The 12,577-nt window shown below is 36.0% G+C and overlaps 1 protein-coding gene across 3 annotated transcripts in view; it reads left to right on the top strand.

Annotated features, from left to right (window-relative positions):
• Window positions 1-12,577, top strand: part of LOC148179401 (protein bric-a-brac 1-like) — a 128,117-nt gene that overhangs the window by 16,162 nt on the left and 99,378 nt on the right. For all 3 annotated transcript variants that reach the window (XM_088050291.1, XM_088050293.1, XM_088050292.1), the window contains exon 2: window positions 2,916-3,692. In XM_088050291.1, the coding sequence (XP_087906417.1) occupies window positions 2,928-3,692 (765 nt within the window). In that variant the 5' untranslated portion in view covers window positions 2,916-2,927. The remainder of the gene's footprint in view (window positions 1-2,915; window positions 3,693-12,577) is intronic.

The following is a 12,577-nucleotide window of genomic DNA, read 5'->3' on the forward strand; positions in this document are numbered from 1 at the left end:
TGTAAAGTTTGCATGAGTTATTTTATTGCGTTCATTGAAATATTTAAAAGCAAGATAAGCATTTGTTTCTATTATTCCAAATATAGAACCGAACATTCTGTGTCTCCAGTTCTGTGTATGCCAGACTTCCTCTAAGGCTAATCCCGATTGGCGCAAATGATTGTGAGTATCAATAGATGGGGCTCCATCAAAATATTCTTCTACCATTTTATTTCTCTTGACTTCGTAAGTGTATTTATTCCCTTGGTCATTTACTCGATTTTTTTTCGCAGGGACTCCCTGTAACGTCGTTCCGCATGATCCCACGAAAGTATGTATTTTTTTATCGCGCCAAGCGCAGCTAATAATATTCAAATCTCTATTAGTAGCTCCTATAGTTGTCTGAGCAGCTACTATTCCACCTCGTTCTTCGGGACATCGTCTTTTTAATTCATTCATGGGGAATTGTTTGGTGGCAGTTTTTACAATGCCTATAAAATATAACCCTTGTTCATACAACTGTTGGGTAGCTTTTACTGAAGCAAACCAAGAATCTGCAATGATAATTCTGCCTGACCCATGCCAGGGCTCTGTCAATCGCAATAGCGTGGCTGTTCCAGCCCCCAATTCACGTTGCCATTTTTTTGTACTCATGATATTTTTGCCCTCATTAATTTCTAAGCGTAACATGATATTACTTTGGACGTCAGATAAAGTTTTCACCTCGCAGCCTACACCTTTGGGTTTTCTCTTAATTTTAATTACAGATGGCATTCCATCAGAGTCATGGTTTCCGCGGCCATACCAAGCAAACATAGACTCATCAACGCAGATTTTATAGCCTGGCGAAATCACATCGTTCCATTTTTGATGAAGCATGTCAATTAACACTTGAACACATTTCCATCTGTCATTTGCTGCATTGGTGTCTTCCACAGAGAATGCTAAATTTTGTAAAATAAATTCGAATCGGTGATACCCCATCCCAAATCTTTTTCCAAAAGATGGTGCAGGAAAAACTGTATTTTCATTTTTTGTACACCAATACTCTCTTCTACTGTGTAAAATATTTGTGCTCATAGCATAGAGAAAGCCGATGACATTGTAGAAGTCTTTCTTGCTGATTTTTTTTGTGCCTTCATCAATATTGGCATTACAAGCTTCCAAAATATTGTGAATATTTTCCGCCGGGAAAAATAATAACCACATATCAAGTTCGTTCATGTTATGAACATTTGGAGCTCGTAGTCTGGGTTTGTATTGTGTTTCTCCAAAATTGTTGATTCTTACTTTTACGTTAAATCTCCATGTTGTTTCATGAACAAGTACTTCGTCTTCTTCTTCTTCTTGTCCTATTACGATTTCCGCTGCTGCATCATCTGCTGCCTCATCTCCTATCATATTTTCTTCTATATCATCGTCGTTATCGTTACTTTCGTCTGATGATGATGAAGAAGAACTGAATGTATACTGTATACGTGACGAAGTTGATGGGCCTGCATTATCCATGGACTCTATTTTTCTCTTTTTAGGCAGGCTAGCAGTCGTAGATTTTAGCTTCTCGGTCCTATCTAATATTAATAAAACGAAATGTCATCTACCGTTCAAATTAAAATTAAAAAAACATACCCAACTTTTCCAATTGTTCTACATTGATAGCCATTTCTTTATTATCCAGATCCCACAAAACATTGGCAATGGTACCGTCAATTTTTAAAATAGTCCCATGGCACATGGCATTCCCATACTTTTCACCGAAAACTAACGCACTCCATTTGTTTTTTCCGGGTTTGTCAAAGTTCGTTGCTTTTGTTTTAACTCTATCGGATACATTAAATCTCAATACACAATTATTATGAGCCATTTTTATAAAACAAAACTCGTGTGCGCCACTGACTACTCGCAACGAACTGACTGAAAAATGTACATTTCAATATCTTTGTGCACATTAAAGATAACAAGTCGAGACAAGTATCAATTTTCTCAGAATTTTTCAAGGAATCTGCTGGTATAAGTTACGTCCTGCTGGAAGCACTACTTCCATTTAAAAACCTTGGATGTCCAACGCACGTCCTTCCGGCAGGACAGAAAGTCCTGCCGGAAGGACGCTTGGACGTTCTATCATTAAAGCTCTTCTTTATGTCAATTACCGTCCAATGCGAATTTTAAAGTGAGATTTAGTGTCATTTTAAATTTAGATTTTTTGAATTAAATTTGACTATATTATTGTCATCAATACAAGAATTAACAAAGGTATGACATAGACTTTTTGCTACCCAATAGTCATTCCTGGGAGGCTTGAAATTTTTTTAGTTGGTGCCCCTGTTGATGGTTTGACAGATTGAGGTTAACTTTGAACTCTTTGTTGACATCTGTCAATCTGAGCCATTTCAGAGACGACGCTGTTAAGAAAGTTGTAGATGGCAAGCCCCAATAAAGAAAGGGTTTAATAAATTTTTTATTCCGTTCCTCAAGTGTAGAAGACGGGTAGTAAAAGAAATCTCAGTCTAGTATCGTTATTTAAATTTTTTCCCACCTGGTAGTAAAGATAATCCCACGAATTAGAAGTGAGGACGGCTTAGGTGGCGCCCAGGGTTCAGGTGTCGATGTATCGGGCGTAATTAGGCTGCCGTGGCGGTGATTGCCGCGCGGTGGCCACGCGGTCTTGTGGGTGGATGGGTGGGGTAAGGGCGGTCTCGACCGCTGGAGGGGGTAAGGCGTGCGCGGGAGGCGGCCTCGACCCTCCTGGTTCTGCCGAACCCATCGTCATCGTGTCAGTATCGCTCTTGCAGTCGTCGTGTTCGTAACATTTGTCTGAACGTCGAACGTGTTCGTCAGCGTCAAAAACCACGTGCACACGTGCTCGCCAGTGACTCTTGAACCCTTGCGCCGCCAAAGATGTGCGTGTTGTGAACTCTGTGTCGGACTTGTTGCAGGTCGCAATAGCCATGCAGCATACTTCGGGCTCACCCCAGCAGTTTTGTCTGCGTTGGAACAACTACCAGTCCAATCTCACCAACGTCTTCGACCAGCTTCTTCAGAGTGAATCCTTCGTGGACGTCACCCTCGCTTGCGATGGGCATTCCGTCAAAGCCCATAAGATGGTCTTATCAGCCTGCAGCCCCTATTTCCAATCCCTCTTCTTCGAGAACCCCTGCCAACATCCGATTGTCATAATGCGAGACATAAAATGGCCGGAACTCAAAGCCGCCGTCGAATTCATGTACAAAGGCGAAATTAACGTCTCGCAAGAACAAATCGGTCCTCTTCTCAAAGTCGCCGAAAGCTTGAAAATCCGCGGCTTAGCCGACGTCAACGGCGAACAGGACATCGTGGCTCCAGCCGGAGAAATCACCACGACCAGCGCACGTACTCTCCTCAAACCGTCGTCCACCCCCAACAACACCGCTTCCGAATGGGAAAACAGACCCGAAGGCGACGGTCCGCCAAGGGTCAAAAAGAGAAGACGACCTTCGGGAGAACGAAGCAGTCTTAGTAGCCCGTCCGAAAGTGCGAGCACGGAAATTCCTGACCCTCCACCTTCCGTGGAGATGTCACCGGCGACGTCCGCGACGCCGCTACCTACTTCCGTTTCGAGCGAACCGTTGCCGTTAACGTTGCCGCTTCAGCAACAACCCCAGGTATCGCACGCAACCTCCGAGGATATGGAAATCAAACCAGGAATCGCCGAGATGATCCGCGAGGAGGAACGGGTAAGTTCTTTTTTGATAACAAAAACAGGCGAGGGAATGGGCTGAATCTGCGCACCAGCGTTTATTTACATTTTCGTCACGTGCTTTGAATTGAAGAAGAATTCGGATTAGATAGAATTTTACAATTTTTGTTGAACTTGAATGTGTCCGTCAAATGTTTAAAAGCGTCTTTTCCTCATGGGTTTTCTATTGTTGTCCGATTCTTTTTACAAACTGCGTCGGTTAAATGCATTTTTTAATCACAGAAAAACGCACATTGACACAAAAATAGAACTAAAAAACGAGAGATAAAATCATAAACTATCTACAATTTTGTAGTCTTTAGCAATAATCAATAAGCAGCTATTAACAATTTTATATTTTATGCAATAAATTAGAAACTTTCTAATTGTAGGTGTGTAGTGTGTAATTTCATAATTTCTTAGGTTATTTGGTTTATTAAGATTTTCCTATTCTAAAAGTATTCTACAGAATGTTTAAACATTTGTAGAACATTTCTTCTACCACACGTGTGGCGATTTTAATTTTTTTATTTTCGTTTAATCTGGAATTTTTTTCTATATTTATTGTACTAAAGACTTATTCTGTACATTCATCAAAAGAGAAATCGGCCATTATTATTAAGTATATCTTTTACATTAAATGTATTGTAGATAATAAACTCTTGGAAAAATATCTTGGTTCGCTCATCGAAGATGAATTCTATTTAACATTTTTCATAGCTCTTGACTAAAGAAATTACAAAACTAATTGCATCAAAAATTTAAATTACAAGTTAGTACCAGCATTGTGAAGATTTTTTTATATTTCAGTGATGGTTTTCGCGATTTTACTTCAATTCCCTAAAAGTGTAAGCCGCGAGATTTGAATTAATTCTGAAAATGCGAGAAAGCGAGGAAAAAATAAAATAAATATGTCTATTCGTGTAGAACAAGATCAAAATACTTAAAGGAACATTTAACAAGACATTATTTTCATTGTCGCCAATTTGAAGTCATAATTTTGTTACAGTACTAGAGATATAAAACCGTGAAAACAGAAGGCGGACGTTTCGCGGACCCTCGTTAAGATTTTAACCCGTTTCCCTATAATTGGCCACATTACACGTAACAAAGGGTTTTCTACCTGTTGTGTTAATAGCATCCTAAAATTTTTGAGTGATAAAAAGTTGAAAATGTCGCCACTATTGCTTATCGAAAATCTATTTAAAAAGGATCTACTCTAGTTCATAATTCACAAGTGCTTGTTTAAAATGAGGTTGTATGAATAACACGAAATACGAAATATATGAATCGGGGGTAGCTGCATGACAGCTGGGTCGAAGGGTTGAGAAATAGCAAGGGCGTGAGTACCGGCAATTTCAAGTATTGTTAAACCTGATCTATTGCCATTTGTGGGCATTGATTCTTCGCATATTAGTGCCTTTCATTTTCAAAATAATCGTGAAATTTGGAGTGGAAGTCCAGGAAGCGACCCACGAACTCATAAATTATTCAGTAATGATGATGAGTCAAAAGATCTTTGGGTTAAATAACTCGGTTAGTTTCTTGCAATTGCGGGTCAAACCGACCGATTATCATTATTGCCCAGCTGTCTGTAATATGCAAACTTGAAAAAAACTAGTGCTAAAATAGGGTTAATGTCACCCACTGTTATTTCCGAAATAATGAATGGTTGAATTAGGGTGGTTTTAACGGAAATAAATCATCAATGTACAAACAAAAATGTGTATGAAAAAATCACCCGATAAGAAGACCATAATAAACGCGAACAACTGACTGCCAACAAGGGCATATTTCCGTTTAAATTATACGTCATGGCACTGTAACAGTACCACCCCTACCATTACCAACCCAACTGAGGTCTCACCAATTAAACACGAAGACGACTAGTTTACATTGTCCACATTTCAAATTCGATGAAAATTGGACTTGTCTGGATTAACTTATTATCATGTAATCTCGTCTCTAAAAGTGTTGTAAGTTCACGTCTTGGGCGCGGCATAATCGGAGTGGGATACCGCCTCATTATATTTTTTTTTCGTCGTGCTAAGACCAGATTTCGTCACAAAACTTCCACATTAAATACAGTGCGCTCGTAGAAAAAAATCTCCGTATTCACGTCAATGGAAGCTGAACTGAATTGCACTTAAATTTTATCGATTGCATCTGACCTAAGCCCGTATCAAAAGAGACTCGAGTCGACCGACATGATGACATCTGGCAGTTCAGCGGGGGATATCACAGCAAGAAATGCTCTCGACTAAAGCCACAGAGGAGTTTCCCTTTCGACGGCTTTATACAAGCTTGTATTTTTATCCGAGATGTTGGACGATGATATTTTTAGATGTTCGTCTTTTTTCATATTTTGAAGGTTTTTTGCATTCTCAATGAGTGTTATTAATTGTGGGCTGCTGGTTTGGTATTTTTAACTCAAGCGGTTTGTGAATTTGACGAGTGTTTTTTACACGGCAAATTACGAGTCATGGGGTCGCGGCCGCAGGAAATTTTAGGAACATAGTAAGTGCATGATTTGACACTTTCCAGGCGTGAAAAAAGAAAAAGGATTTGGGGAGAGTAACTTCTGGAAATATTTTTAAATCCATTCAGTTCGTATCACCTTTATTTCAATTTATTTGTCCTGAGATCCAAAATATCTCGATCTATTTTAACCCACGATGTTTCATTTCTGCCTTCATTTTTAGCTCTTTGTACATTTAAAATTGTGATTTATCTTCCACTCACGATCAGTTCAAAAGTTGTGCTCTCATCCTATTTTTTTAGTTGCTTTACATATTTGGAATGTAGGTATACTTTCAATTATCTTTCTTCTATGCCCTCAAGTTATCGATTTAATGCCTTTCAAAACATATTTGGGCGACAAAAAAAAACATTTTTAATTGAGTTTTTAAGGCTATTTTTCAAATTTATTGTAATTCAAGACAGAAGATTGAAATCATTTTTTGTAACATTACCTACAAACATTTTTAATAAATTATAAATTGAAAAAAGTGGTGGTGTCAATGTGATCATTTTTGGAAGGTGCTTGTCAATTTTGATGCAAGAATTACCCCTGTGGTGAAATCGTGGAAAGGAGGATTTGGAAACCTAAAACCCGAGAATTCCACGCGCTTCGAATTCGCTGAAACATGGAATAAACTTATCCATATTAGTAATTTTAATTTTGTTTGTATTTTTGACCGTCCCACGCATTTTCGTCATCATGTAAAACGCAAATAGTTCCATAGAAATTCGTATTTGTTTTGTTCTAGTGTTGAGGCGTGTTTTACAACTACTTTATAGTGTTTGCTGCGTGAAAATAAAACGAAAATGTAAAACATTATGCAAAAATATCGTAATTTATAAGAACACAGGCAGGGCAATATAAAATGCAAATAGATGTAATAAGTAGTATTAAAATGTTTTAATCTTATTTTAAATAAAGAATGTAAAGTTTGAATATGTCACGTTGTGTTTACCTCCTTTTGAGCACCTCGCCGACAACGGTAAATTACAAAAGAAATACAATTGTACGTCTTTTTGTTGTTTTATTATCTATTTTATCTGTGCTAAAATAAAAGTGTGACAGCAAGAGATTTCTTTAAACATGATATTGTTGTTTGTCTTTGTTAAATGTAAAATATTTGAGAGCTTTAGCGCTAGATATTAATATTGATATAATAATTTATACATGGGTGTTTTGAAATTCCTCAAGATAACATCTATTGATTGTACAGGTGTTCTAGTTCTGTATCTTTCGTGTTTACTTTTTCTTCACTCTTTTCGAGAATAAATTCAAAATACCGTTAACCGGAGTGCTTCACACGAATTTCCAATTACTAAAAAATCTGTCATGTTGACAAGTGTCAAATAATGTTATTTATTTAAGATAATAAAGGAAAGTTTGTTATTTGTATATTACATCTTCGTAGTAAGGTTTATTGGTGAAAGCGAAGTTATAACGTTGTGTAAAAATATTTACATTCCAAATGGTTTTCTCGCCTAGAGTACATATTTAATCATGCCTTGCTGTAAATTATTGTATTAAAGTTGGGAATAAATTCATTTTATTTTGTCGACGCTGAAAATGAAATATTTGTCGTCTCTCTAGAAAATTACGGCGTGTTTCGTTGGTTAAATTTAACCGATATTTTTTTAGCAGAGGATTTTATTTTAAATTATACTCCAAGAGTAATTACACATTTATGGATCGCTTTATACGAACAATAAACGCGGATCGATGTCGGTTGGTAAACCTGCTTAGATGGGGGTGATCTGAACTGTCAACTTCAAGAAAACGACTTCCACAGATGTGGCCCGTCCTCGCAGTCACACTAATTTGTTGAAAACGTTCCAAGGTGGTTTCAGAAAATAGAATTTTGAGGTAGATCAGTACATTTTTTCTCCTATGAGTAAGATTACAGCGAAAATCATTCGTCACATCAATAATATTTTAAGTATGTGGAAGTTATTTTTCCATTTAAATATGTTAACTAGTCATTATCTACGTCAGTTTTAATTAATTATATACTTTCCGTTTTTAAAATATATGTATTTAAATTTCTAATAAACTTGCTTTCGTTGCCGAGCTATTTTATTACATTTATGTTTAAATAAGTATATGTTATTGCATTGGTGACGCAGTATGTTATTCACGTTGTGAAATTATTATCCTTAGATTGTTTATCGTATACAACTTATATTAATTTCAAGAATTGTTTTACCAACGCATTGTTGTATTTTATTATGGAATAATTTAATAACAGAACAAAATTCAAGGACGCTTTATTATGTGGTTTTTTATTGTGCGTTGTTGGCATCGCCGTGTTTTTCATAATATAGCGTAGTTAATTTCATTTTTTAAATTTGGCGCCTTCTTCCGATGTCGAGGCGCTAAATTTGAATACCTCTCTGAATTCGGTATTTTTCAGTGATTATGCATCCAGATTCACATGCGTCCTTTGTGCGGCTCGACATTCAAGATAGAGTAATGGAAATGATTATCTGCAAGGGCAGGATGTTCAGAATATCAATTCACAGTCTGTTTGAAAAATTGTTCGTCAAATGAAAATTGAACTTTTTGCATGTAGACATCGTCCCCTGACAGAGGCAGACAAGCCGAGATAAAAAATATTTTCATTATTTAGTCTCCTTTTATCTGCATATATTCGTTATATATAAAATAACTTGTCAGGCATGTAGATGTCACAATGTATATCAGTAATATTGCTACATTGTTTCAGCTCGACAATACAACATTATCTCGTTTCAGCAAAAAAATGACACATTAATATTCCTAGCACCCTCGCTTTGCAATATAAACTTAGTTACAAAATACATTAAAACTGTTTAATACACACATAAAGTAAATTGTGTGCAACGTTCAACTGCGCTTCAACAAACTAATGGTTATAGTGACAACTCCTGTCACTTACCAGTGGCGTGGGTGGGCTTTGGAATTTGTAAGTGTGGTGGTAGCTCTGAGTGACAGTGCTAAAATATCAAACACAGACTATTACCGCAAAACGTATCAACAACGTTGAACCGGTTAAATCTCTCTGGGTAATCCATATTATATAAAATCTCGTTGAAACAATCGGAATATGATAATAGCGTGTGGCGCCACTGCGGACGTCAGCGAAAGTAATCTGACACCAACTCGCGTGCCGCTTTAAATCAACGGTTGATGCGTGACCCCAAGCCTTAAAAACATCATCTGATGGAGATGCAACACGTATCTCGTCAAGAACCAAAGAATGGGGACACAAGTCGCGTCGTGGGGTAGGTCGCAAAAGAATTCTTTCCCGAGTGTATTTAATTTAGATAGCGAAATCGAAATCGAATTGACCCAATTATAATAATGCGGAAATCTTATGGTTCATAAACTGCTTACCATGATATGTTGGTGTGTTACGATAATATATTTAATTTTATTTATTAATATTTCGACACATTTAATTAAACATTAATTTTTTAGAAACACGCAGAAATCTAAAGCGCTATTGTTTTTAATTGGATATGGATATTGATGTTATGAAATTAACCTTAACGCAATCTAAGTTTAGATGCTATGATATGATACAAGAGCGGTAAATGATCTGAAATTACCGCAAAAATGCACGAGAGTTTAGACGGTCTTCTGGGAGGGATTGCGAAATTCCAAAATATATTGGCAGTTCTGCTTGTCAGTTTATGCAGGGTTACAAATACAGTTAAGTTGAAGCTGTTGACTTTATACATACTCTTGAATTAACAAGTAACTAAATTATAGAAACATAAAAAGTGACTATGAATATTGAATTGTTGTTTTTCGTCTTAATTGCTTTCGGTGTAAGTGGAAGTTATTTGTTATAATTACATATGCATGAATTCAGCTGAATATATTCCTTGTTTAGAATAATTTACCAAGTGTCGGGTATTGCAAATGTCTTTCTAATCACCAGTGGCCATATTTGAAAATATGCTCATTGCTTCAAATTCTAATTTTTAATTTGAACCTAAGTTGGAGAAACCAAAAGCCTCAGAATGAAGTCTTCAAGATTTGATAACCAAAGAACACAGAACCAATTCGATTTGACAAGTAGGTATGTAGTTATACAGTTTGAAATTCTGTCAGAAATTCAAATAAAACGGATTACTGATCTGTAAATTTATGATCCAAAGAAATATTTTTGGGATTTTCAAAATAAGGAAATAGAAATTTGAAGTTTTAAAAGAATTCGATCTTTTACCATTTCAAAACTTCAAGATTTTTGTTATTTGGTAAATTTACTAGCAACAGTCCACCTGAGATTCACAGAATTTAAAATGTTGACTGATGCTCTACAGTATGAAGTAGTGCTTTTTCAAAGTTCAGTTGTTGGCATTTTATTATAGTGAAAAAGTTTCATTATCAAACTAATAGAAATCTAATCTGCAAAGTTACATTTAGCACTTTATCTTAGGAGTAATTAATTTGATATTGATATATTTTGAAAAAAAAGTTGAGGCGAGGCAGAGAAGCATTAAGGAATAAATCTTCGTCTAATAAGTGGCAAATACTGCAATCTCAATTTTTACAAAGTCATACGGGAGCGCAAAAAAACTGTTTTTTTTGGCAGTGTAAGGAATTTTTTTTTAAATGACTAATTGGTATCATATCTTATAGACAGATCTATTGAAAAATACAAAAAATAATTTCCACCAGTAAGTTTCCAGCGAAAAATTTTTCTGAGAAAAACTAGTAACAAAATATTTTTATAACTGAGTTCGCGGATGTTTCCGCTTAGACGACGAAATATCGAAATCTCGAAATTTGCAATTGTTGAATAAAAATTTCTAACCTATGGCCAATAAAACACCTTTATTTTTGACTTATACATGACATTTGTTTTCATCCCCACTAAATATTTTTCTTAATATAGGCAACCAAAAAACACCTTTTTTTTACCTATTTGTAGGAGAGAAATTAAATTTCACAAACGTCTTTCTTTATCTATTTGTAGGAGAGAAATTAAATTTCACAGTTCGGAAGCAGACTTCAAAATGACATGTTCTTAAGTAAGTAGTGAAAAAAAAATCAATAGGTGGATTCATTATAAAATATCATTTTTGCCCGAGAACGGCATCAGCTTACCACAAACGATTATCAAATTTTTGACTTTGCGTGATGGAGTGATTGTCTATGATTTCTTTTATTATTTCTTCCAAACCTGTTCAACTTTTGCATTAAGACCGACGTACACTAATTTGTTTTTAATTTGCTTAAAGTCGTCGTGTACGAAATTCGTGTTGGGTGGACGTTTTGAACAAATGACTTAATCATCGCAAGTGTTGACTGTAACAAATTATGCTTTAAGGTCGTTAAATGATAACGTCTCACATTCCTCAAATAACCTTTTCGTTTTGACAAAACATTTGGACCCCTTTACCGAGTGAGTGCCTGATGTGGCACCCCAGCAATAAACACCAGAATCTCCCCGCCCCCGCCACACAATAATTCAAAACCAGTTCTCTTTTCAATCGTAATGTTTCACCCTCTGTCTGTCTCTGTCGGGGCATTAAAGCAGGTGTAGAGTGGAGTGTTTAGGATACAACGTTGCAGCTCGAGGGTGGGTTTGATTAGCGGTTTTACGATCCCTGTTTTGTTATGTCGTGTCTCTCTACGCTGCCCCCGCTGCTCCTGCTTTACACGCTCTATACCACAATAACTGTCGTCTTTTAACTTTTACTAGATTTTATGAGTGTTTCTTATGCCGCCCTGATGGCGAAATTCTGATATTAACACATGGTAATGCCGATAAAACTACGCTCGTTATACCCCACTATAACTTTAAACTAAAATAATAAATCTGCATTGTTCGCCGTTTGCATAATAACGCATTGTTTTATTTATTTAAATTTGTAACAGCACAAATTGAGTTTAGGCTTATTATCGCATTAACTAGCTTTCATAAAAAAACTTTTTTTATTTCAACGAAATTATTACCTGCTCATAATTACGGCCATTAAAGCCATTATTTACTCGTACGAACCAACCAAAGTTTCAAGTTGTCGTTTTTAAACCACATTCTCTCTCTAGATTTTAGATTACCTGAAAATATTTTTACGATTTTCACCAGGTGAAGCGAAAGAAGTATAAATATTTCTACTTTGTAACAAAACTTTGGGTGTAAAAGTAGGATGCTATTACGCTTGCCGATTTTCGTAGGTCGGCAATTATAATAAAAATCAATTCATTCATTACGTCGCCCGTCGCTCCAAGCATTTATTAATTTATTTACTTCTTAATTTTTTTTCAATTAAGAACGAAATTGTGTTTTTAAATTGAGGTCCATTTTCTTCATTAACTGGAACCAAAATAATGTAATTGTTTGAAGTTTTAATAGTGTCATCTCGTAGGTGGTA

The sequence above is a fragment of the Gnatocerus cornutus genome, chromosome 2, assembly GCF_029298725.1.
Source record: "Gnatocerus cornutus isolate USDA-ARS CGAHR chromosome 2, icGnaCorn1.1, whole genome shotgun sequence".
NCBI classification, from domain to species: domain Eukaryota; kingdom Metazoa; phylum Arthropoda; class Insecta; order Coleoptera; family Tenebrionidae; genus Gnatocerus; species Gnatocerus cornutus.